Below are 27,706 nucleotides of genomic sequence, written 5' to 3'. Positions count from 1 at the left end.
TCAAGCTTTTTTTTTTTTTAACTAGTATTTAAATTAAATACCTGAGAAAGATTCCCCTTATTCTCATCTCTATTTACTGAAAGTGAACACTTCAATCAGTGGCACAAATAGGAGTACCAGAAAACATCTTAAAATCAGATTTCTTTTCCTCATGGGACTCTTACCCTAGGGACACTGTAGCTGCCATAGTTGGCTACCTGTAGCTAATTTCAGTGCTCCTTCCTTGACCCGCTCAGGGTATAATGTAGAGCAGAAAGCACACTGAGATCTAGTGACCTTGAGCTCATGAATTCTTGGGAAATGAAAAAAAAACATTAGCAGGCTCTTTCAATTATACATCTGTATGCACCACAATATGTATTTGTTCATATCACAATTTTGTATAGGATGGCATCTACTGTACTTTCCCAAGAAAAACTATTCCTACATGCACAAGACAAACAACCAAGTGCTATGCCTGTAGCAGGTGCCTGTCATCCCTCTTCAGTAAGTTTCCCAAGAAGGAATGTCCTTTGTACCAGTGAACAGGACATTATGAGTTTCTCAGTACAACCAGGGCTGGACACAAGAGAAGTGAGTGAGAGATGTGAAAAAGATCAAAATATACAGTAGACATATACAGACAAAACTGTATATGCTTAACAGCCACTGCCATGATTATAGCATTATGTAGATGAACAGAATCTTGGCCTCTTCACCAAACTAAGTGTCCTCAGCTTCTCCTCACAGGACATGCCTTCTAGCCCTTTTACCAGCTTTGTTGCCCTCCTCTGGTCAATTTCAAGTATCTTAATATCCTTTTGCTATTGAGAGTCCAGAATTGCACACAACGTAAAAGGCAAGGACACAACAGATAACTGTTGAAATCATTCAGTATAACACAGCATGTAACACCAGCTGTGACATTTATCTGAAATTATTATGGGATCTGAAAAATAATCTGAAAAAATGCAAATCTTACTTGAGCTCCTGGAAATCCTGGTGCTCCTGGAGAACCTGAAGCTCCTTTGGGACCTGGTGCTCCTTCTCTACCTGCAAAAGAAACAGCATATTTTGCAAAGGAAGAAGAAAAATAAGGAAATTGTTTTGACAGGCTCTAACAATCACACTCAACACTGAATGTTACTGCCATTCACCCTGATTGCATGAGCACAGATTGACCTTGCTTCAAGCTGCACATAAGCTCTGTGCTCAGGCATAAATGCTTTTAAGGCTCAGGCTCACATCAGAAAATGGAGCTACTATCCCATAACAAACACTGAGATCATTTACCAGGGATGCCATCCTGGCCACGTGGCCCAGGAGAACCAGGAAGACCAGGTGTTCCCGGAATATAGCTGCAATCAGTACATACGCAAGCTTCATCACCTAGAAGGAATAAAATTAATAAATTGTTCAACAGCAAGTAACTCCTAAGCCTAACCAATGTATTATAAAATTTGTTGCAGAGGGTGGCCAAAACATACTGGTCAAAGAGCAGTGTAGTAAATGTGGCCTTAACTTCGATGGAAGGTCATTTCCAATACAATACAAGATTACCTGTTGTCAGACTGAATCAGAACTGACGACATTTAAATGACAACATAGGAATACCTACTTTAAATCTCTTGATTTTTTTCAATTCTAGTTTCAGTAAGCTGTTTGGTTATAGTCACTCTATCGATAAGTAAATATTTTCAAAAGAAGAAAGTAACAAAGGTTTCAAGTTGATAAAGCTTCATAGGGGGCTACTTCAATGACTGGCAAGTGGCATACAAATTTAGCAGCTCCTGTGGTGATATTTGCAGAAGGAACCTTCTCTCAAAGACCAATTGGTGGTGTTGGACATAACACCAGGGGAACATAAAAACCTTACCTACCTGTAATAGTAACTGTCCCAGAGAAGATCTACACCCTGGCTGCAGTGCTATACAACTGATGTGTGGTACTGCTGCATGCACTGCTCTTAGCTGCTGTTTACTGTAAGGGGAGGATAATATCTTGCTATCTCTAAAATTGTTTTTAAAACCTCTGAACTCAAACAGCTTGAGAGGTCAATTTAAAAATTTCATGAGGGTCTATAACCAGATTGTACCATTTATTTCTAAGCGATAGCTTTCAGAAAGGAAGCGGAAATGGAAAAGGAATTTTTCAGCTCTGTGTCTTAGTTTCCACGTGAAAAGGCCAGTAACTGCCATTACAATTTGCTCCTGATCTCATTCAGAGAAAACATTCTCACACAGAAAAAAAAAATTCTACTTGAAACCAAGATATACAAAACCCTGTACTGAGGCTGAACACAATTTTTTTTTCTACTCTTATCTCTGCTATGTTATAAGAGCTCTCAAAGATTGAAAAGTTTACTCCACAACAGTAATATTCTCTGGTATCTCTGACATCTTGTTATCCAAGTGAACACTATACCAATCCTGAAACATAGCTAGTAAACACAATCACTGACCTTTCATGCCAATGTCTCCTGGAGGTCCTGGAGGTCCTGCACACCCTGGGTGTCCAGGAAGTCCAGGTAGGCCTGTTCTAAAAGTTACTCTACCTGTTAATGAAACAAACATGGAACTAATAGATCAGACAATTATCCATTTGCTAAAGCAGAAAAAAAAGGTCCAGGGTTGAGCTGGTGTCAGCATTTATTTAAGAAAGAACTACCTGGACAAGTCCAAAACACCTTTTACTTCAAATACTTGAGGATAAGTAGGGCAAAGCTAAAGTAAATCTCATCAGACTGCTGCTGGATACATCTGTCCAGCCAGGGAGGCTCCTTTAAAAAGCACAGTCCCTCCTGAGGGAAATATTTACATTTTATTTGAATCAGCAGAAATCTTTCTTTTCCAGAACTAGAAAGGAAGCTTTTACTTTAATTGTAGATTATTAATACTTTCAAGTATCTTTGTCATTATTATTCTGATGTATTTACTATCACTCTGGAAAAAAACAGAAGATACACTGACCAATACATTTGCAGGATAGATATCTTTAAGAAAGCAAAGAGAAGCATTATATCAAAAAAGAATCTGTGCTAGCCATACCATATACAATGGAAACATGATGCTTTTTTGTTAAAGACGTTCTCCTGGTTAATATACTTTCGAAAAGCACTGTAAACTGTGTCTACTCAATTGGTTCATCTATGACTTTGCTGCTATTTTGTTTTCATGCTGCCAGAACTTCTTATCAGCTCTATGCTCACTGAGACCTATGTAGGCAATCATGTGATCTCTCTAACTTTTAGAATAGAACTTTCTGAATGTAGTTTTACAGAAATACTGCAGTTTTTGGAAAAATTAATCTTAATATTGGGATTTCTCTCATTAGTCCTTCCTGTGATTATGTAGTGAGATTTTATACAAAAAAGTGAGAAATTTTTATACTAGGAAGTCACTATACCTTCTTCCCAGAATCTCACTAACAATGAAACATAGATCCTTGCTATGCATGCTTTTTAATGAATATTCTAAAATGAAATTTCCAAAGATAAACCACGTTCAACTCAAAATATACTCTATTCTTAAATATTTATATAATCCAATCAATTAGATATTGAGATGACTCTAGATTTGTTGTTGTATATTGTGTATACAATAGTGAAGTGTCACCTGGTTCCCCCGGTGGACCTGGCAATCCAACAGAACCAATCCTGCCAGTAATCCCAGGTAGCCCCGGAGGGCCTACAATACACAAGCCCACTTGTCCTTTTGCTCCTTTTGCTCCTTTTGGCCCAGGAAATCCTGGGGGACCTCTCAGACCTGGCCTTGACACACCTAACAAAAGAGGAAAAAAATATAAAAACAAACAATATAAAACAATAAACAATATAAAAATAAACAAGAAATGGAACTTCAAAGCAAAGTAAACTTTGCAGGTTTAACAGGAAAAACACATTGTCTCAGAGTTCATATCACGAATATGATTTATTAAATACTTATGATGAGAATGTAAATATATTTTAAAATTCTTTCATTTTCTTTCATATCTCTTTGAGATACATATGATACTTGTCCCAAAAAAAAATTTTGGGTGACACATTTTTGCCACCTAGAGTTATGTTCAAGGTCTTACAAAATTAAGATTTTTCACAAAGCTGACTGGCTATAATAGGGAGGTACTTAATTATTACATATACCTGGTCTGCCAGCATCTCCAGGAGGACCCTGTGGCCCTGCAAAATAATGTTTAGAACTTCAGTTAAAAAATGGTATGATCTACATGGCACTACTAAATGACACTGACTACAATCTTTGGACTTTGCATTCTTCTCTCATTTTACCTCTTTAGAGGTTTTGTCTCTGTAGGAATATACCATTTATGCGACTGCTGCACACTGGCAATTCTCACTAAAATCTGGTTCAAATAAATTAGTACACTTTAATTTTACAGCATGGACAAAATAAACAAAAGAAAACCTTTACTGTTTTAGGGTGACAGGCAACAAAAAATGGCAAATGCCAATCTGTGAAAGCTGAAAAAAGTACAACTTTCAGCAGCAGACTTAAGCCCTGATGGTTTGTCTATGGCATACATAAATAATGCTCTGATGGAATAATCCACTGAGGTCATTATACAGAGTATAAGTGAGTTTAGGTCCTGAACTCAATTATGTGCACAAAGAAGTATACTGACTTCACTATATTTAAAAGGAAATTTGTCCACAAATCTCAGGATAAATTTCATTTCTGCTATTTCATATTAATATTCTTGGAAAGGCAGAAGCAAGTTGCTAGGTGGTCAAAAATTTAGCCTGCAGCAAACCCTTTGAGTAAATAGCTCTTTCCAAAATATTCTAGTCTTAATGGGCTACTAACCAGGCATGCCACGTTGGCCTTTTGGTCCTGGAGGTCCAGGGGGTCCTTCATCTCCTTTTTCACCAACTCCATCATAATACTCTGTCTTAATGAAAAGATTGCAAGAAAAGAAAAAATAGTAAGAGTGAAAAGCACAGAGCCCCATCCTGACCATTTAGATAGAACAATGTCATGATTTCATTCATCATTTTGAAGTTGTGACACCATGAGAACTTTCTAATCACACGCTAATTACTCACAAGTAGCCTTAAAGTACAATTGTTAACACAAAGATAAAGCTACAAGACTTTTACAAATAGAGGGAGCTGGGAATTCCAATCAAATTCCTTAACTCTCAGAGAACGTCTTCGTCTGTGGATGTAATTATACAGACAAGGTATAAGTTGGAGATCTAATCATGAATATTAAAGTAGCATGAAATGGAAAATATTCTTGACATTAACCTTCAGGAATCAGTGTATTCTACTGCCTAAGAGCAGCATCAGCAATATCTAGGCTACTATCCTATAATAATAATCACATATGAAAATAGACAGTCATCAAGCTAAATCACAAATTCACACAGAAGTTTTTCATTTAAAATTAATATTCTCAATATTCTTAGCATATTCTTAGTTCTTGATTTCAAAATTTCCCTAAGCCAACAGCAGAATCAAAATATTATTAGCTATATTTCTGCTTTTTTGTAACTATAATTTTTTTTGCTTTTTTCTGGATTATTTTGCATGGGCACTACTACCCAAAAATAAGATTACAGTAAGAGTCTTTCCTTGATACACAAACATCACACTGAAATGTAGATGGACTACTAATATACCAGTTTTAAAAGGAACAACAAAAAACTGCTTAAAACTAAAATTCACCGTTTCTTTTTCTATTAATTTTTTTGAAAAGCAGTGCGTGTTTTTATTGCTATGTCAATATCGCAGATTAGTCAGCTTATTTAAAGTCATTTCTTTCTGGGCAATTTGAACAGAAAATTACCATTAGATACACATGGGTCCTTTAAGAAGGCCACTGGAGTGGAAATGACTGAAGTCTAATGAGATGCTGACTTTGCATCCAATTCTACATGAAGGGAGATGCCTTCTCCATGAAACACTCAAAAATAACAGTACCTCCAGAATGACATATTCCAGTAAGAGCACTGTGAGGCATCTGAAAATGCCATATGCAGTCAGTTTGGCTTATTCTTATTCTAGTGGTTTACACAACTGTTATGATGAAAGTAATTTACACTTACTTGACCACGAGCTCCAGGTGGACCAGTGTCTCCTTTCATACCCTTCATTAAAGGACATAAATTGGTTAATTTTATTCATTAAAAACAACAACTGACATGACATTTGGTATCCTCTGTCACCTCAGGACTGTTTGCAGCATTAAAGGACTTCCATTCCTGACCCATCTCTGGTCCCAACACAACACTTTTCAGTCACATTTGAAAAACTACACAAACACACTAGCAGGCAAAGATGAGCACTAGCTCATACACATCATCTATTAAAGTTTATCCATCCCCTATTCTACATACTATTACTTGTCAAAAAGAAAATAACATCAAACACATTTGCCAGTACCTTAGCTCCTTGTCTGCCAGCCAGTCCTGGTTTGCCCTGTTCACCATTTTGTCCCTGCAGGTGATAGCAGACAATGTTATAAAAAATAATCTCTTAGCACTATCAGTAAGATTTAGAACTGAAATTTTTCTTTTTTTAAGGTAATTGCAACATGAATGTAACTTGGTCAGAGGAAGACATCTTAGTGAGACTCAGGTTAGGGTAAAGTTCCTTGCCTGCAAGCTATACTACAGGTCTCGCATGCAAACTCGCCCTTCTAACAGCATATTCTACCAATCCTAAATTGAAGCCCCTCCAAACATCACAAACATATGAGGCTCTAATTTGTCTTTCCTCTGCAAATTGATGTTTCTGAAAGAAGATACTGAAGACAATGTTATATTCTCATATACAGCAACTTCATCTTTCAGATATTCCCAATCCCTGTGATAATGCTGATCTCTAAAACTAAGGGGTGTCAGCAAGACCAGGATGGAAAATAACACAGACTCATGCTAAGGCTTTCTGCAAGAGTAGGTATGTAAGAAAAAAGGATTTTGCCAGGGCTTATGCACTTGAATGCAATCCTTGTTTGTAATGCAGAAATAAGAAGAGAACAATGACTTGTGTTTGTGATGACATAAGGCATTATCTGTGTTAGTTGAGTAATAAGACAGTGAAGACTTGCAATCTGTCATTCCAAGTTTTTTGTCAGACTGGAATCTTTAGACTGAGTACTATGGTTGTTTTGACAAAATGAGGATAATATTTTAGTAGGAGGATGATATACATGAAATCAGCTTTTTTAAGTTCATTTTGACCCTAATGATGTCATGAAAAATAAAGTGAAATAAATATAAAATCGAATAACTATTGAGCCAGTACACAAATGAGATCATTTTGAGTATAAAATGACATAGTTTAAGAATTATATTTTGTCATTTCCTTCAAGATAACAATTTTAACATCTATCAATCATCTAATTTCAGGTCAAGATGGCTGTGACTTTGACTACAGCTATTTTTTTGTAAGAGTGTCATTGATTCTATCGATTAAAATCTGTTATTTAGCTTCTTGATTTTGGCTGAGATAAGGTTTAGCTCTCTTGTAAAAATTTCAACTTGATTAACCAGAATGAAATTCAGTAGTTAATTTTTTGTGATCTAGTGATTCTTTGACCTGTGTGTGACACATTTCATAGCTGCAAGCAACAAGTCTTTTTTCTTTTACAAAGATGCAACAAGATGTAGTATGCCTCCCCCTCCTGCACAAATCTATAGGTTTGTGGTATGTCCTAAGGCCAGTTTGGTGAATTGAAATGTTTAACAATGCATGCAAGTCAGCATTTTCATATTTCATATTCATAATCAGCATATTTTACTAAGGCTGTGACAAGAAGATATGACCACGCTAAACAGATGACTGTTACTCAAAAAACATTCTGAGGGTTTCCTTCATTACCGGTAATCCAGGCAGTCCTGGGGCACCTTCTTTACCAGGTTTACCCTACAAAGAAAGAATAAAATAAAAGAAGGGAAATATAGTAAAATTAGAAAGACCTAAAGAAGTGTAACTGCATTCTAAGAACATAACAACTAAGTGCTGTACATGTAACTGTACATCATGTCTTAATAAATTTTAGAAAGCAATGCAGGTTATTCACAAATGTTCATTATTTCTAATCATAACTAGTGCTCACAAACAGTGAGATTAAGATAAATCCTGAACATCCCTCCTCCTGTGGAATATTAGCTGAGGAAAAATGGGGAGCAAAATAGAAGTAAACTACAGTATGATTATAGAAATGGATACCTTACTTTTCACCTTGAGGGCAGAAACCAGGAAAAGGTGGTTCATTAAAATCCATAGCAGGAAGGTAGTGACAAGATGAAGCATTGGGTGAAAGATTATGATTATGATGATGTGTTCAGAACAACAGGAGATGAAGTACATTTTAGAAATTTCTTTTGCACAGAATAATTCAAGGAAAGGTAAAATAATTTTGGGAAAAACAAAACCAAAAAACACCAAAACCATAGATCAGACCATGAATTACAATGTAAGTTTCAGGAAAAAAAAAAAAAAAGAAATACTCAAAAGATGGTATTATTTAATCAGAGATGAATCTCTGGAAGAGCAGAAGGCAAGCTGGAAGTAGCATATTACCAGTGCCTTAACTTGACTCAAAATAATCATTTTTTCTAGAATATAAAATTCAGTTATTTGATTTTTTGTTGTTGTCATTTTGTTTTCTTTTTTGAATAGCCAGCCAGTCAACACCTTAGCACAATTTGTAGTTCTTAGGACAAGAGGCAGAAAAGCAAGAGTGCTCTACTGCTTTCTCAACAAGAGTTATGCGAGGAGAAAATGAAGGTGCATTCTAAAACACTTTTGTGAAAAGAACACAGAAGACTATCTTGCTTTTGGATAGCAAAAACTTCCAGTACTTCAAATTTCTGTTTGAATTAATTGATCGATTTTTCATAATGTATAGGAGTAATAAAAGTTGAGTTGCTCTGTAGCATCAAAGTTAAAGCACCAAATAAACTAAGGAAGAGGAATAAACAGTATTAGTCCTGTGCTGTTACTCTTCCCTGCCTAAGAAAATTTAAAATGTATGTTCACGTGGAATTACACATTTCATTTAAAAATCATTTTTCTTAATATTGCAATTATTAATATATTTCTTAATATGAGTTTATTAATATTTATTTAGAATTGAGGGATCAGAATGTTTTGTTTAGGAAATACCACGAAGCATTTTAATTTGAGTATTTCAGGGTTCTTTTCTGATTATGAAACAGTACATATAAGCTGCTAAAAATATATACATTAAATTGTTAACAGTAAACTGTTAAACAGGTTTAATTATTATGAATACACATCTTTTTTAACAGATTTTATGTAAAAAGTTAAAATCACTTGTAAACAAAGTGGGACCTTACTATTTAATTGTCTTCATGATATTATACACTCAACTAATTATATTTTAACATGCATACTTAAAAAAAAATCCTAATTTTGCCACAAAATTATGTCATATTGTTTTGTTAACCGATTAACTCTTATGACAACTTTCTTCACACCTGTTGGTTAAATATCCTTGCTTACGTTTGCCCCACCACGTGAAACAAATGCTTTTAATTCAACTTCTGCATGTACACTTGCAGTATAAAGTAAGTATATGTCCAGAAGAGTATATTTTTGAGTAACTTTCAAGAGTAGAGCTTCACAACAAAACAAATTGAAGCGTATTCACCATCAACTGACCTTTATTTCATGTACTTACAGTATGTGAGCCTGTAAGAACAAATATTTGATTTTCAGATCTCTAGTCTGGTTTACTGGATGAAAGTTTTTGTATCTTAAAAATCTGACTTGAAAACTGCAAAGGAACAGAGTAAAAGCTTTTTCCTGAACAGCAATAGAACAGAACTGTTTTTCAAGGAAGATTAACATATACATGCCTTTTTCACATACCTGTGCTCCAGGTTCTCCTCGGTCACCCTTTTCACTCTGAGAATCACCAGTTGGCCCCTGTAACAAAAACACCCTCAAAATACACATATTTTAAGTCACATTTCCTAAATTAAATACATCTTCTATCTTTTTTTTTCCCCTTTAAATTGTGTAAAGATGAAGTACAAGTAGAATAACATTAATATGTATTCATTAAAGGTCAGAATAAGTAGCATAATACTGGACTCTAAAGAATCGCTGTCAGAATTTTTGGATTTATGGCATTTACTGCAGTCTCTTACTGTAAATCCCATTGGCCCTGGAAGTCCTCTTGATCCTTTTTCTCCTTTTTCTCCTTTCAAATCCTATTACAGAGAAAAAAAAATTAAAAATTTAATATGGCCACTGAGGTGTTTCTGTGCTTATCAAAACATTCAAGTGTAATGATTAGGAAAGCCTCACATCGCTGACAAGATTACATAAGCATAGATAGCTGCACTAAAATGACTAAATGAAACAGCAACTTCCTAGCAGCACTCCTGCCTATGGCAAGGAGTACAAAGAAGGATGAGAAAGATTTCCATAGGTATATCAACTGGAAAGTCCAGGAGGGCATACCCTCCCTAGTGAACAACACAGGCAAGCTCGCAACCAACACATGAGGACAAGGCTGAGGGATTCAATAACTTTTTTGCCTCAGTCTTCACTAGTGACTGCACTATACGTAGCCTTCAAGCAGACAGTTTGAACTTGGAGTTCTTTTTCTCTCTCTGTAAGTGAAGATTAGGTTTGTAACCACCTGAGGATCCTGAACATCTGTATGTCTATGGGTCTTGATGAGGTGTACCCCAGATTCCTGAGGGAATTTGCTGACGAAGTCACTGACCTGCTCTCAAGAATGTATGAAAAACTGAACAGACACATTGTAAGAAAAGCTTAGTACCTAACTAAAGAATACTGAAAAGGTTAGAGTGGGTGTAAACAAATGTTATCAGGACAATGAAGATAGAGGTGTCCTTGCACAAAGTAAAAAACAGTAAAATGTTTTATTGGAACATAGCCTTTGACTATTTTACTACCGTCATGTTGTCTGGTCCACTTAATGTAACAATAACGGTTCCTGGTGGTCCAGGGGGTCCAGTTAATCCAGTGTCTCCCTTAAAAAAAAAAGGAAAAAGTGAAGCAGTTACAAATTTGTTTGTTTGTTTCTTTCAAATGACTACTGCTATATTTATGACATTGATAATTTTTTTCTGTCTTTACAATTACCTGTTAATAGCATTAATATTCCTGTTTGCTTGCTTTTTACCTCCCAATAAAAAGGCATACAGGAAACTTAAGACTGTTATGACAGTGTTCTCCTAGGTGAGAAATTGAGATACATGATGAGAATGTATCTCAAATTAGCATAAAGAGTGCCTTTAATACTATTTTATCTCTAAATTTATTTAAAACATCTCCTTACAATTATCATCATTTTTCTCCCAATTTGATGAAGGCAGTTAATAAAAATACATGAAGTGTCTTTGGTGACATCCTCAAAATTGTAGCCCCATACTACAAGAAGATGATTGTAATAAATTACTGAAAGGTAAAATTCATTTTTGTGCTTTTTATCTAAACATTAATAACAAAATATACTTTGTGCTGATGAACAGGAAAATTCCTAAATATGACCTTTCCTGCAGAGCTCAACAAAGCATTATCCATGATTATAAGTGATTTTAAGCCAAGAGAAAGCCTTTGCAAGTACTTGCACTGTAACAGCAGAAAATGCTTCACAAATAATCAATCTGTAGTTCTCAACATTTTGCCAGGAACCTTCTAGCATGTTCCTAGTACTAATTACAAAATTAAAATAAATCCCACTGTCAGTGATGCTTCAGACCACAGCTGAACCTGTGCAGGTCCATTAGCTTAACTCTGAGGTGACCCAAGTTCTTAAAAGGATTCTGTAAAGGCATTCAGACTGACTACACTGGTCCTCCAACTGCAGGCTGAGGTCATATTCTTTGTCATTTCTATGAATGTAAATTATACGGCATACAAAGTAAGACAATGAAAGATGAATCATCCAATTTTTCCTCAAAACCTGGGAGGTTTTCTAGCATCACAAGGGCTGAAACAAAAAAGATGTTGGCCATAAGAAATTGTGAGTCTACAGATGCTCTACATTTACCAGTGTTTACATACTTGGATAAGCAGTTAGGAACACTGTGCAAATAAAAATGATATTGATATATAAATGATATATACATGTCATGTGTTAGTAAATTCTAACTGCTGTCTTCTCTTATGTTTCTACTCTTCTGTCAGGAAGTTTATATCTTCAACTCTTAAGTGAAAACAGTCCTTATATATTGTCATGTTACCATTTTCCAGCAAGAGACTTCCACATATATACTGAGAATTTTTATTCACAATACCTACTTTTCCAAACATTTCACCAAGTAAATCAAAAACAAAAGTTAAAAACATGTTAAGCATTGTATGCAAATACCTTTCTTCCTTTGGTTCCTATTACTTTCATTCCCATAAGACCCTGTAAAAACAAACACAATTTGGAGCTTTTTACAAAATGTATTTTAATAGCACCCACAGAATGAGCAAATAGATGTTACACATAACAGGAAGTTTTCATTTTCATTACCAATCTGAGACTACCTTAGGTCCAGGAGGTCCTCGTCTCCCTGGCATTCCCTACAAAAAAAAAGAAACAAACAACCCAAAATGTAAAAAAATCACTGTATTCACACCAATATAGGAGCCCTGAAGTGCCCAGCTTTCACTTGAGTTATATTACTTTCTTTCATTTCTTCTTGCACCATTACCACTGCAATTTGTTGTGAAGAGTTTGTAGTTTATGTGGTCTGACTGCAAACATATACCTCTGTTATAGTTATTTACATTAGTGCTTAATGTTAATTTATAGCTAGTTATTTGAAAATAAAAATTTAAGCCTACTTAGACAAGGATATGTCTGAAAACATGTAAATTATAATGCATTAAAGATGCATCAGACGTATGCAGAAAGGTATGGATTTCACAAATCCAAATCTATAAATCTCAAATCTGAGAGTCAGATAATTCCACAGATTACTTAGCAAATCAAATGTTGAAGTAGCAAGTGTGATTTAAGATCATACTCACTGAAGTTCCTGGAAGGCCTCGCGGTCCAGTTTCTCCAGGATATCCTTGAACACCCTGAGCACCCTGCATATTAAAAAAACAAGATGAAAACAAATGAACAAACACAACAGGAATAAATGTTCTAGCAAGACTGTGAGAAAATCACAATGCTAAGTGCATCAAATTGAATAACAGGAGCAGCTCTGTATCATGATTTCCTTTTTATGTCTCAAGATAATGTAGAAGTATAATTCTGTGTTTTGAAACACAGAACACATACCTGTTCTATAGCTAAACTACTCCAGGGTATGAGTCCTGTTTAATGCAACAAGGGACATTCTAATTATCTATGTAGTTCTACTGTTGGGCAAAGTAAGCCTTCAAGCTTTGGAACATCCTATGCATTAAATCCTATTCTTCAAAGCTTCTTTTTTTAAGAAACTGGAAATTTAAAATGTCGATTTTCAGTTTAATTCAATGTTCTCTGATTATATTAACAGTCAAAATAAATGTCTACTTTGCTGTTTTCTACTAATCTTGTTGTTTTTTAGAAAAAATACAGATCATATTGGTTTTTGATATCACTTCTAGAAAAATTGAACCAATTTTACTTCATGGGGAATTTTTCACCATTTCTAAAGCAATTTTTCTTGTATGCAACCTTTCTTTTCCCGTTTGACTAATAGATAATGGAGACTGTTGGTTCTCATGACAAAATAATTACTATTCTGGTGTACTCTGTGTTGAAAAGTCAGAAAAAAGACTTCTGATAAATTGCATTTGTCAGATTATATGACGTTAATAATTTTTAAAGATTCATTTAGAGATGAGTAATTGTAAAAAATACTACACATATATAAATACATAGTACATAAAAATAATTTATGGACACATGTATATACATACAACTGTAGGCACATATATACTTATATCTCACAGTAAGAGTTAACTATTGATTACCTGAGGTCCAGGCATTCCTGGCAATCCAGGATCACCTTTTGCACCATATCCTTGATCATATCCATCTGCAGGGCACCCCTGGACAACGAGACAAATCAGATAGGAAGATATGCTTGTAGAACTCTTTACTGTATCCTAAGCTTCAAATCTTCTACTAGAGTCTGTAGGGAAATAAGCAATATCAGAATTGCAAGATGACTGTTACGTGTCCACTACAGATAGTTCCTATCTTTATTAAAGATTTTATTAAACAGAAAATAACTTTTTTAGGCAACCAAGTTCTCTGTATTAGAAGTAGTCTTCATTTCAGATCTACACTGTTTTCTTATCCATAGTCTTGAACTGTTTTTCTGTCCTTTTTTTTGTATTTAACTACTCTCTAATGCATTTGTATGTTTCCATATGGATTCCTTAAGCTATTTGAGGAAGGGCTTCATTCTTTATGTGCTTAAAAGAGATAAATTCTTAACATCCAATAACTGTAGTTAAAGGAAAGGAAAAAAATACAATTTCATATCTCAGAATGAGTGTAATTAACACAGACAAAGCACCAAAATTTGTTGTACTTCTGGAAAATAAACCTGTTTTCTGTGAATGATGACATCAAGTACTCATTTTGAGCAGCAAAAGTGAGTATAAATTGTTGATTTCCAATAAATATTTCAGATAACATAGTGTAAATGACTGACCTTATCTCCTTTTATGCCAGCAGTACCCTATAGAGATGAACAATCATATTACTAAAACAGAAAAGTAAGCAACAATGGTGAAAGGACACATTATAAATATTCTCTAAACTCAGTACTCTTTAAGTGATTTACTTTCATGAACACGGTATATAGCCACGTACTAGCTGTGTACTAAAACACGTTAGCTGTGCCTGACTTCAATTTAGGAAAAAAATGACATACTGTCAAAAAGTAGTCCAGACACTCTGCTGTAATTCTACAAGCACATACAGAGAGTTATTTATAAACTTAAAAAAAAATTCTGCAAAGAAAAAAAATAACAACAACAACAAAAATGCAGCCACAATAGAAGTCCTGGCTTTAATTCCTAGTTCTGTTACTGGCTTAAGAAGGCTTTATCCTCAATGATACTTAGACATAAACTGAAAATGAAATCTATTTTAATATATCCTGTACATATTTAGAGAAGTGAGTGTTAAATTTTCATGAGTATGCCTTGAGACATTAAAGAGCTAATGTCAGACAATAAATTCGCATGCCCAAAAAGTTGAGACCTAACATACAGCAGATTAAGCATCACTTTAAATTTTTGTTTCTTTACTGCACTGTATTCAAAATTAATAAATTGGGGGATATCCATATATTTCAACTGTTGTAAATATCAGCTAATATAAGGCTTTACAAAACTCCTTCACCGAGTGTCTGTAGGGAGTAAAAATGAATACAGTCGTGAATTTCACAGACACCTACTGGAATGCCTGGAGCACCTCTTCTACCTGGAGGACCTGGGAAACCTCGATCACCCTGAAAGTAAAAGCAATTGTTAATACATATTATTATTATAATAATGTTTTAAAAAGAAGGGTTTTTTTTTAATGTTATCACGCTAAAATTATGACTTGCATTACTACTGCATTAAAAGAAGTGGTATAGACTGACCTCATGGGTCAGAGATCAGGATTTATTAGCTATGTCAGACAAGTTTTCTGTTTCTCTACAAAACATATGATTTTCCATAACAGGAATTCTTCTGACTCCCTCTTTCAGATTGAATTTTTTTTTAATATTAAATTTTTCTATTGCCTTTGGGATTCAGGAATTGTCAGTTGCAAGCTAGATAGAAGTAAAATAAAATGAACTAATTCCCTCTTCTGTTATCCATGTTAAGAGAAGGACTGGTTAGGCAAAGCGGATTAGGTCTTCTGGACTTTAAGCAAAATAAGTTTTTTCTATCAAAATAACAAACACAATTAATAACAGTACAGGATATTAATGTGTTTTATTTATTTATTTATTATATAAGTAAGAATGTTTTTGGCCATTCCCAACCATAGCCAATCACAATCAGCTTGTTTTGTACCTTTGTGCCGTTGCAACCCGGAACACCTGAGCGCCCAGGGTGGCCAGCAATTCCTGGTTTACCCTAAAAAACAGTGCAAAATTGACACAAGTTTTGTTTCTGCACTTTCATATTACCCTACAGCAACACTGAAACAGTTTATGCTGGAACAGTGTTTCACAAGACCTGAAAGATTACAAAGTGTTCTGAAATCATTACACTGAGTAAGAATTGCTGATACTAAGATTGTTATCTCTAAGTTAATTGACAGGAACAATTCAGATGTTGATGCTGGAGTTGAGTATGCTGGGTTGACAGTAATTGTGTACTAAAGAGTGTTTCAAGAGAGAAATTTAGTAAGTTTCATTTTTACTTACTGGAAGGCCTGGGGGCCCTGAAAATCCAGGTATGCCTGGGACTCCCTAATGATACAAAAATAGTAGAATAATGTCACTAATATTAAGGAAAATCTCATCATGCAGTTTTCCTTTTTGTCATAGCCATAAGTAGAATGAATGCAAGTATGAAAACATTATCATTACTTTATCTTACTTAGCCCTTCTGACTACACATCAAGTAATGCTACCTTATGAACTATTAACATACAGTACTTTACCCTGATAAGAAAAACTCAGAACCAACTCTTCATAGAATCCATTCTGATGTTTTCATACCACATCCCAAAAGTAAACATATATAGCATAAATCTTGTACAATAAGCCATAGCAAAAAAGGCAGGAAAAAAATGAAGAAATGTGCGTACCCATTCCGACTTTTCCAGGCTGAACAAACCCAGCTGCCTCAACCTGCAGCCCTTTCATAACCTCTGTGTCCCTCTTCTGGAACTGGTCCAAAAGCTCTATGTCTGTCTTGTGCTGATGGGACCAGGCCTAGACTCAGTACAGCAGATAGAGCCTCATGAGGGTAGAGCAGAGGAGACAATCACCTACCCTACTGCTTACCACTCTTCTTTTGATGCAGCCCAGGATACAGTTGGCCTTCTGAGCTGCAAGCACACATTAATGGCTCATATCCACCTTCTCATCCACCAGAACACTCTTTTTCTGCAATGCTATTCTCAGTAAGTTTTTCTCCCAATCTATAGATGAATCTGGGATTGCACCGACCAAGGTGCAGTACCTTGCACTTGGCCTTGTTGAACCTCATTAGGTACACATAGACCTACTTTTCAAGCTTGTCCAGATCACTTTGGGTGGTATCCCTTCCTTCTGTCACATAAACTCATTTTTGACAGATTACCATTCACTTTAAACAGGATATTTAATACATACAAGCTTCTTTAAAATAAAAGTACTTACCCGTATACCTTTAGGTCCAACTAAGCCCATAAGCCCTGGTGAACCCTAAACCAGAAATGAACAACTGCATGCTTCAATATAATAAAACAAATGATAAACAGGACATACATTTTTTAATATTAGTATCAACTTGTGCACATGCAGTTATATAAATATATATAGGATTTGTCTATAACAAACACTAAAAGAAACAAGCATTTAATCCAACTTGCATACATCATGGCATTTTGCCCTACTTTTCAGTGCTTACAGAAGATATACCTTAACATAGCTCAAAAAATAACCATCAAGGATCTTAAGCAGTTCTTACAGATCTATTCAAATTGTGAGGACTTCTCTGCAAGGAAAGAGCTGGAAGCCTCATAAGTATCCTCGTAAGGAGTACTTTTTTACCTCCTAGACATGAATGATGTCAGTGCAACGATTGGCTATATTCAGGTATCAGCCACTCAAACCTGTGCTTTTTTGTCTAGAAAGGAAACACAGGAGCAGGCTGAAAGGGAGCTACACAGAAAGAGAGAGTAGAGCTGAAAGAAAGACAGCAGAACCTGTCACAGCACAGTCTAGACAGAATCTGCTAGAATTACTTCAAGACATTTAGAGCATTACTGATAACATGAAACAATTTTTACTCTACCTGGAAAGGAAATGGGGAACATACAGAACTAATTCTAAAATCCTGCCTGACAGTTGACTTAAGATAAATCACATGCATTGGAATAGTAAAAGCTAACATGAATGCATCACAACATGATATTTAGGCAACAGAGATGTCCTTGTATTCAATGAGTTTACATAAACAGCTCATGAACATGTATGAGATTCACTGTAAGTATCAGTTCAGCAAAGTAAAAAAGAGAAATGAGAAAATAATGCAACAACACCCAAACAAATTAAAACCATAAATAAACGTTTATTTAAAGGTGTAGATAAAGGTTGAAGCCACATGAATGGAGGTCCTAGATGTAATGTGACTATCACAGTGTTGTCAGTCTTTCTTCCTAACTTACACTATGGCTGAGTTTAGGCCATACTTACAAATAGCTTATTCACCAAAGAGTGATTATATTGATGACAGCAGTAATGTAGGTCTTCAAGACAAAAGCAAATAAAAATTATGCTGTCTTTTTGTTTGTTTGTTTGTTTTGTTTTTAGATTAGCAATTTCTTTTATTCCTGCTCATTCAGGAATTACTGAAAACTCATACTTTGACTGAGCTTTTGGCATATTGGCACATAAGCCAAGTCACCAAAGTCACTCTCCCCAGACTTCAGTTAAATATGATATGAGGCATTTCCTAAACAAACAAGATTTAACTAAAAAAACATTTAACTAAAAAAACTCTCCAATTTTTCTTAAATCTATTTTTCATTATTTGCCTAAGTAATAGCTTGTTTCCTCTTCTTCTAGCAACAGATGTCAGAGTACATGGTTTAGACAAAATTGCAGTTATGCTACTAAAATGTATTTAGATGTATGTTCCCTGCCGCTGGCAGGACAGTCCAAGTGCTTTAGCACTGATTCCTGGAAAAATGATGACAAAAGCATATATTCATCATCACCTACTTCCACTCATTCAAAAATGAACATTGCAGCTTCTGACCACATAATGTCAATCACTGGATGGGAGATACCTAAACAGATGTTGTTTTTAAGTAATTATTTATCCAGTCATATCTTACTTTCACAGTTGAGCACAAATCTAACATCTTTCTCTCAGCACTGAAACATACCTTTGGCCCTTGCGGTCCTGGAGGCCCTTCTGGACCTGGAAAGCCTCTATGACCAGGTGGGCCCGGAACACCAGGGAAGCCTTTTTCACCCTGTGAATGTTAAGAAAAAGAAGTCTTGAAAACATTGTTGATTTCTCCTTTTGGTAACTTATTTGTATGACATTCATTATTTTTACTGCCTCTGAACATCTACATCCATTTCTACTACTGAGGCAGATAAATTATCCTTGCCCACACTGACCTGGGTACTGTCTAGCCTGCATAGTATCACTAAAGTAATACAATAATTATGAAAATACTAGAAGACATCAGTACTCAAATTTTCACAGAGTACAGAATTTAACTGGCAGCATGAAAAGTTTAGGAAAGGACTTGGTATATTAACAAGAAATAAGAATCATGTTTAGCCTCAAGAAGAAACACAGATTTGAAATCACCATAGCACTCCTAATTTCTGGTTGGCAAACATAATGACTTCTGTTATACAGCAAGGTCAATTCCAAATCACCAATACCTCTCTCCATGCAATCCACAGAAAGAAATAGTGAAAGTGAAAATGTAGTAAAACTGCTCAGACAGAATAAAATAAGTTACAACACTTTAACATTTTACTGTGTCTCAAAGATTAAGCCATCCAATTACAATTTCATGTCTTTTCTTAAAGGTTGAGTTCAAATAACCAAACCACGTGAAAGAAACATAGATTAAAGGTAGACAAACAAAATAAAGAAGGCAAACTTGCAGCAGGAAAAGTATTCTCGTTTTTTTAGTTAAATATAATAAACATGCAAGTTTTATCCTGGATGAAATAAAGTACTTCAGGCCAAGAAACTCATAGAAAAAATTTAACTTTTCAGACAGAAGAAGTTTAGCAAAATCCCTTTTACTTCATTGAAGAATTACTTATTCAGGATGGTTTACATCACAGCATGAGATGGAGAGAGGATGGGGTTATCAATTCCTTTGAAGTCTATTTTCCTACTGTATTATCAGAGGAGAATTATACACACACACACTAATAATAATAATAATAATAATAATAATAATAATAATAATAATAATAATAATAATAATAATAAGCATTTGCAATTCTGCCGTGCAGAAGAAAAGAAAGGCAAAAAGGAACTGTTGTACCAAGATGCGCCACTGGAGGGGGTGTGGTACTATCCCATAGAAAAAAAAAGTAACTGAAATTACTGATCATACTACACGCTCACCGCAGCAAACTGTAGGATGCACTTCAGCTATAGAGAAGAGGTTTGCCTGACCCCTTCACTCATCTCCATTGTGCACCTGCCGTATTACTCACACTTTCTTGCTGACAGATAAAAAATATCAGATTTTCACGCTGGGGAATTTCTTAATGTTAAACAGTTGTGAAAACATACCAATGAATATAAACTGTCCTCACTTCTCAATGCTACCTGAAAAACTTCAGCAGTCTTACCTACTAATTGCTCAGTAGATTTAAAAGGGAACTGATAAAGACATGTTGTGAGTGCTCACCCATCAATATTTCTCTTCTAGCGGCAGTTTATTTTTTTTTCTTATTTTTCACATTTTAATGTGAGAGAACTTTTCTCCACCACCAAAACCAAGCTTCCTAAAGGCAAGATTAACAGTGGTATAATATGACATACTTCACACCTAAGTACAGAAGAGAAGTCAAGAGCGATTTTCTACCAACCAGATGTACTGATCAGTGGGAATGATCACAACCCTAAGTCTATACTGACATCATGGTGTGTACACATCCAAAATCTATTGTTAAGGTTTAGTACAGCAATCACTGTGTCCCACAGTTATCCTGAACTACAACCATGACTTCTCTAATAATGCCCCTTTCATTGTGAATCGGTTGTTTTTCAAACTACAAGAATGAGTTTGAAAGAATTTTTGGCATTTGTGTAATTCAGGTTTGTCTAAAAGCCACACTGAGCCTCTGCCAAGCAACTACTGGCAACAGGCAGAGCTGCAGTTCTGTTACTTTTGATAGACTTGACACTGTTCTCCTGCTCCTGACAAGGTGTTTGTGATCAGGACTCAGAAACAGATATCAATTGAATCAGATATCAATTTATCTGATTGATACCAGTGCACGTATCAATAAGGAACTGAAAAAATCATCAGGAACTGGAAAAGGTGAGGTCAGTGGTGGGTGCAGGTAGGCAAGGTCCAGAGATGGAAAAAAAGCCCAATGAACACAGTGCCATTATGAAATCTGTAACAGGAGAGCTGCTGCTGCCAGGGTAGTGAGAACTGAAAGCATTTGTTAGGAGTCTGTAAAAGGAACCTAACCAAACAACACACAAAAGTGTAAACAATCATTAATTAATATTAATATAAATTCATTGATTAATAAATGTATTTTACATTCATAAACAGTGTCTGGAGTAATTTTAACCTTTTTTTTGTGACACAATGTATTTCCTTTACAATTTGCCATAGACTTTGCTGACAGGATATCACCACAAAATAAATTCACTCACTGTATCAAGTCAACTAATATATTAACAATTTTCCACTATAAACTAATCCTAGGAAATTTATACTTGCTCTTACCTTATTGCCTTTCATGCTATCACAAAAGCAGGGGCTTTTACCTTTGCATACACAGTTCTGGAAAACAAAAGGACAGATTTTATAACAAAATTTTCCTCATCGTGTTTCTTGGTGAAGGACAAATGAGAGCCTTTTTTTAAGATAACACAACTTAAAAAATGTTCATGAAGAGCAGCAATTCTCAACAAAAGAAAATAGCTCTTTATTGCTCAGTGCAGTCTTTTGAGGCAGGTAAGGTCGCTGCTTCCCTTTAAAAGTTGGGGTGAAGGCCAAGAAGCCGTTCTGGCACCATTTGAACTATTAATATCAATATGAAGTCTACAATTCAAGAGTTTGGGATCACAGGACTAAACACTGATGATTAATTTTAAAAGATATATAATAAACAAACCAAAAGACATCCTGTAAGTAACTGGAAAGGATAACTACATCAGGAAGCTCACGTACCCAGTTTGAGCAGTGAGCTCAAGCAGAGCTACAAAACACATCTGAGATCCCCTGGGGAGTATGAGAAATGTTAAACTCCCTATGCCCCGTTCCTGCTACAGCTATCATGCAGCCAGGAACTGAGCTAGCCTAGCCCATCTAGGATAACTGTGCCAAGGACTTTGCTATGCTCAGGTAGACATAACCCATCTCAGTGCAGTAAAATAATATTAATGTAAATTTTTTACATACTAAAACTTTGTTAAGGTTATTGAAGCTATGTATTTCATACAGAGGCGGAGTATGCTGCATCAATTGTTGTTCTTTGTATACTTAAACTCTTTCCTTTGTTTTTGAAGCTTTTGCATAATGAATTTTTCAATGGTATCCCTACAGAAAGAAAGTTATTTTTCATGTTACTCTCTCATTTTAATATATATATTTATTGCAATTACTTACACTATGATAAAGTTCCAAACAATAGAAAAGGAACAAATATCTTATATCCTAGAATGTGCTTAATTTGCTATTAGCTAGTTTTCAGATCAATTTAGACTAAACTGAAATGATGATTTTACATTATACAGACAGTCAGTTGGATAATACTAAACGTTTTGGCACATGATTTTTACATAAGATTGGATTATGCCTTCTGTAAGGGAGCTGTGAACCAAACAATCATTGCTCACTTACACCACTGATGATGCCTGCATATCTCCACAGCCCTGTAAGATACCTGCAGATTCTTCATCAAAGAATCACAACACAGTAATAGTACATAGTCAAGTTATAAAATGGAGGCATTTAATATTATTAAAATTATTTAATGTATTATTATAAGTTATTAAAATATTATTTCTCACAATAACATTTTCATAAGTAGATGTATTACTGTAGCCACATATTGGCTGCATGTTTTCCAGTTCTGAGTTTTGTAGTAACCATCTCAATTTATTCCAAACAAGTAGATAGAAGATGGAACTAGATTTCCAACCCCAAAATCTAGTCTGAAGGACAAAGGAATGTCCTTGTATAAACAACAAATCACATGAATTAAGCGGTGAACAGACATTTTAAAAAACAGCGAACAAACAGAGCAATGACAACAACAACAAAACACGCAGAAAAACACTTTGTTGTTGAGGAAAGGATGGTGAACCAATATTTCTCCTTATATGTCATTCCATAAGGAGATCTAGAACGACAGAAGGGTTTGTTTTTGTGGACCTGGAGAAGAGTTGAGTAGGTCAGCTATCATTTATCTATGAAGAAAAAAACCCAACACAAATAAGTAAACCCGCACCAAAAACAGAGCTACAGCAAAGTGTGTTGCAGCAAGATCAGGTATCATATCAGGTATCATGTACTATAAGTAAGCTTCAGATTAAGTCTCTATTAAAACCAAACAAGATGAGTAATAAAGGCATTCAAATGAACAGTGAGATGAAATTAAACATGTTCCGTAAGAATAGAGTAATCTTGTTGAAGCAGGGCTTAAATGTGCACTTTGGGCCTGACTGGTCTTTAATTTCATGAGTGAAAACCACTGGCTCCAGAGATAAGTCCTGGTTAACACAAATCAAAGATGACTGTTCAACATGAGGAATTTTAACATGAATGTTAAATTTAAACATGAATGCAGTGCCAGTGATATCCGTTAATAACACCAGACAGTAAAAACAGCCCAGGTGTCTTGCCTCAAGTGAGTAGTGAAGATCTCACCTCCTTCACTGGTGGTTCTAGCAGCTGATCATGCTCATTATTAAAACTACAGTCTGATTTTTCATTTAAATTTCATTTTTATTAGTAACTCACATATGCTGTCATCGGGTTTTTATCTTCTAACTTCAAGATCACTAAAGAAGAACTTCACTGAAACCACTGAAACATGAAACCAGGTTTGTTGGACAAGATCTTTTTGTTAGTTTGTTTGTTTCGAGTGATAATACTTCTCTCTTTTTCTTCCCTCTTATTTTTCATTTGCTTTTCCAATAACAGTACCCTGAGCTGTCTAAAATTTCGCAGGTCATCACAATAACCCTTTTTAAGTAGAAGTACAGTAGCTGTTATTTTCCAGTTTTTTATTTATTTTCTCTTAGATTCTAATTAAAATTATGTATCAGTGAGTCAATGCCTTAAAGAGCCCTGATTATGAATTTTCAAGACTGCTGACACACAGAAATTCCTCTTAAGCTGTCTCAGTGCAAAGTAATCACTTTACACATTCCAGCTGTGTCTATAAACTACAACCAAGCATAAAGAATAATACTGCTTAAATAGTTGATGTTCATATAATGTTCAAAACTACAAAAAGCCGTTTCTCTAATGATCTTTACCATGTGTTTTCTGTTACATCTAATGAAAGTGGATGTAAAATATTATGATTATATTAAGTGGGAAATTTTGTTTTAACAATTATCTGCACTACAGACTTGTGCTGGGGGACATATGCTGCACAGAGTCACAGTGTTTTCTAAAGAACACTATGGCACTAGGTAAACCTTCTAGCTTGGCCAAAGTCATGGTTTTAACAATTTGTCATAAGCTGCCCAAGCAGGCAATCTGAGAGCACAGCTGTCTACAGAGAAGTTCCTACTGTGGGAAAAGCTAGATATGGAAAATCTATTTTTCTGAGTCTAAGATGCACTTATGTTAAGATACTCCACTCTAGACTAGCACAGTCAGTAATTCTATCTAGGGATGGTCAGTAGATACGTGACCTTGGCAGCATATTCCTCATGCTGTACAAATGTAAATCATCATGTAGCCTACAAGGTTCTGGAGAATGAAGTCCCCTCACTCCAAAACACTGCTATCAAAACAAAATACCACTCTCACAATTGCTATCTGTATACTAAAAGTTTTTCATGCATTCTAAGCATCAAACATGAATTCGTTAAAATTATCAAAGACCAGGAAGAACTTTGTGTTTTTTTAGTGATTGCTGGACCAGTACAACAAAACCAAATTATTAAGCCTTCAATAAGTATAGACAACATAGAGCAGAAACAGGAGATGATGAGATGAAGGAAAATATGTCAGTTCCCAAACCCTGACATATTGTGTAGTCACTTGTGAACTGGAAGGCAGCCAGACATTCCTACCTTAGGAGACTCCTGTTAACAGCAATGAATGCTATCAGAACTCATAATATTTTGCCTACCAGATGAATGCCTTGTACCTGAAAAATTCTTTTTTTTTCACTTTCTATTACTAAGAAATAAAGCTGCAACTTTAATTAATGAACAATTCAGTCAGTAATGTTTTATGCAGAGAGAGCTGATCTCTGAGGATGCTGTGTAAGACAACTGTAACACTACAGACATTGCTGCTGCTGAATGAGCTCCATTAAACACTTGTTTTGGGAACCTTGCAGGGGAAGAGTTACTGAATACTCCTCCTCGCCTGGACCTTATAATGCTGAGAATGTGCTGCTTTCAGTATGAGGCACAAAAGAGAAGTCCTAAGCATTTACAGTCATAGGAAAATAATGTTGATATCATTTCACAGAAGCAGTATTTTGTGTCCAATTAACAAATACACAATTTGTGATGAACATGAACATCCAACATGCACCTATTGAATTTGATAAGAACTTCTTCCTGTTCTTAATTTAAAGCTGTTTGGAGTTCTTTTGGGAAGGTTCTGTTCCTTTATGCAGTATGTTCACAAGTGCATTTGCAAACCAACTGAAAACTCACATTTAAACACTGATATGGATAAATAGGAGAAGACCAATATCTTTACAGTTTCCCTATATTGCTAATGTGATGAGAGCTATCAGAAACTGAAGCTAACTGTTGACATTATACTCAAACTTTCTCAAGGCAGTCCCATAAATGCCATCCCTGTGCTTTGCTGTTTTGTGCTTTTTTCCTCCTGATCTTGAGAAGGACAAAGGGACAACACAAACAAATATTCTTCCTTTCCATATGGATAAAGAGATTAGGCAACTCAAGTCACATAATTGTCAGTGTAACAAACTCTTAAGGGTGTTTAATCAGCTCATTCATCCGTGCTCTTCCTTCCTAAGCGAGAGCCGTGTTAAAAGAGTAATTAAAGAACAAATAATTCATATAATTTAACTAGCTATTTCTTGCTATCCTACCTTAATACGATCAGTGTTGTATCACGCACTTTGTATTTCTTCCCAGCTGTTACATGTGGGAATGTTATTCACCGTAACTGTTGTCTCCTCAGGCCTGTAAATTTATATATTCATAGAATTCCTGGTGTGCATCTTCTGTTAAGTGGTGCAAATAGCTATAAAAGCAACAGTGGCTTGCTCAGAGAAAGCTTTGCACATGCTCTGGTTTTTCCTTTTTGAAAGGCTTTGTGTTTTCACGGATTTAAAAACAAAACAAAACAAAAAAGGTTGCTTTTTCTTGCAGCTTCCTCCAAAACAATTTCTGGAAAAAATGCAGCTTAAAGCCCCAATTAAAAAGCCTTCACTGAACCAAGGCAAATGGAAAACCTGTAAACCTGTGAGACCTGTACCCTACCACAAAACTGCTAAGTAAAAACAGATGACAAGCAACAAAAATAAAACTAGGAATACACGGTGTGACAAAACAGAAACTTTTCTGTGCACAGGAGAGGCAGGGACCATAAACAGTTAAGAAGAAAAAAGTCTTTTTGTATTTCACCTTCCTCCTAGGCTCCTGTAATCCATGCCAAAACACTGAGCCTTCTAGTGTTACTCTGTTAGGCAGCAGGGTGAGAATGTGACAGTAAAACAGATGACCGGACATCCCATACTAGCTGCACTTAATAGCTAAGTATTTTGTTTCACAGACATGTTATGATAAACCAGCTCTAGGTATTGCTGAAGAGATTGCTAGAAAAGACCTCAAAATAAAATGCTGTTATAAGAAATGCAAAGAAATGAAGAACCAGTGCTTACCTGCCCGCTTTGGTAATTTTATTTAGTCAGCAATATAACTTGAATTATATAGTTAATGTATAGTTATACGCTTAAATGTGTATTTACTTTGCAGATTGGTAAGAAAAAGCAACATATTAAGAGGCAGAAGTTCATGTTTCACAAGCATTTTACAAAGAACCTCTAATGAGGTTCAGCATCTTTCAGTTGTATGCCGCTGCTTACAGCTCTAAACAGAACACTTAACTTTTCCTGGCCATCAGACCAAGCTTCCACGTGATGTATGTGAGCAGAACTCCCCAGTTTTGATGCAGTAACATGAGGGCAACTGTGCCAATTAACACTAACCCTGATCATGGCCCAGTGAGAAAAACACAGCCCAGCAGCACTCTGATGCTGGCCTGTTTATGGAGATGACGACTGCATAACAACTATTTATAGAGTCAATCAGAATCAGAATAGTCTACTAGGCCCAATTATTGGAGTAACACCCCCATTGACTTCATACTTGGGATCATATGAACCAAATCAAAGAGAGCACTTCACAAAGAACTTGTTTTTCTAATGTGCTCAGTGAACTCTTTTGTATATTCAGGTGCATGTCTTCCCTTCTCAGCTGCCCTGTGCAACAGAGAACCTGGGTGCTTCCAAAGGCAGCAGAAAAGGAACATTCTCACCATGACACTGCTTTGTCCTTCCAGTGTTTTGATCCCTGGTTACACAAAGCTAGTCAGCCTGCATCCCATTCTTAGCAGGTTTAGAGATGCTCATGTCTGAGCTAGAACATTGTATTGTTCACTCCCAGAGCCATATATTAAGATCTATTTGTTATTGCAATATAGTTTGCAGA

The 27,706-nt window shown here is 35.5% G+C and overlaps 1 protein-coding gene across 1 annotated transcript in view; it reads right to left on the bottom strand.

The window, feature by feature from the left end:
* COL4A3 (collagen type IV alpha 3 chain) overlaps positions 1-27,706 on the bottom strand; it is a 59,261-nt gene that overhangs the window by 26,376 nt on the left and 5,179 nt on the right. The window contains exons 3-25 of the mRNA XM_065748407.1: positions 21,549-21,605; positions 18,987-19,076; positions 17,254-17,298; positions 16,312-16,356; positions 15,956-16,018; positions 15,346-15,399; positions 14,596-14,622; positions 13,907-13,984; positions 12,968-13,030; positions 12,482-12,517; positions 12,318-12,359; positions 10,897-10,974; positions 10,120-10,182; positions 9,839-9,895; positions 7,820-7,864; positions 6,380-6,433; positions 6,043-6,084; positions 4,800-4,884; positions 4,121-4,156; positions 3,594-3,758; positions 2,441-2,533; positions 1,273-1,368; positions 962-1,032 (exon numbers count right to left, since the gene is read on the bottom strand). Of these exons, the coding sequence (XP_065604479.1) occupies positions 962-1,032; positions 1,273-1,368; positions 2,441-2,533; positions 3,594-3,758; positions 4,121-4,156; positions 4,800-4,884; positions 6,043-6,084; positions 6,380-6,433; positions 7,820-7,864; positions 9,839-9,895; positions 10,120-10,182; positions 10,897-10,974; positions 12,318-12,359; positions 12,482-12,517; positions 12,968-13,030; positions 13,907-13,984; positions 14,596-14,622; positions 15,346-15,399; positions 15,956-16,018; positions 16,312-16,356; positions 17,254-17,298; positions 18,987-19,076; positions 21,549-21,605 (1,485 nt within the window). The remainder of the gene's footprint in view (positions 1-961; positions 1,033-1,272; positions 1,369-2,440; positions 2,534-3,593; positions 3,759-4,120; positions 4,157-4,799; positions 4,885-6,042; positions 6,085-6,379; positions 6,434-7,819; positions 7,865-9,838; positions 9,896-10,119; positions 10,183-10,896; positions 10,975-12,317; positions 12,360-12,481; positions 12,518-12,967; positions 13,031-13,906; positions 13,985-14,595; positions 14,623-15,345; positions 15,400-15,955; positions 16,019-16,311; positions 16,357-17,253; positions 17,299-18,986; positions 19,077-21,548; positions 21,606-27,706) is intronic.

The sequence above is a fragment of the Cyrtonyx montezumae genome, unplaced genomic scaffold (assembly GCF_038088225.1).
Source record: "Cyrtonyx montezumae isolate F1298 unplaced genomic scaffold, pur_monq_1.0 scaffold_5, whole genome shotgun sequence".
NCBI classification, from domain to species: domain Eukaryota; kingdom Metazoa; phylum Chordata; class Aves; order Galliformes; family Odontophoridae; genus Cyrtonyx; species Cyrtonyx montezumae.
The sequence above is the reverse complement of the archived record's forward strand: the minus strand, read 5'-3'. Positions and strand labels throughout refer to the sequence as shown.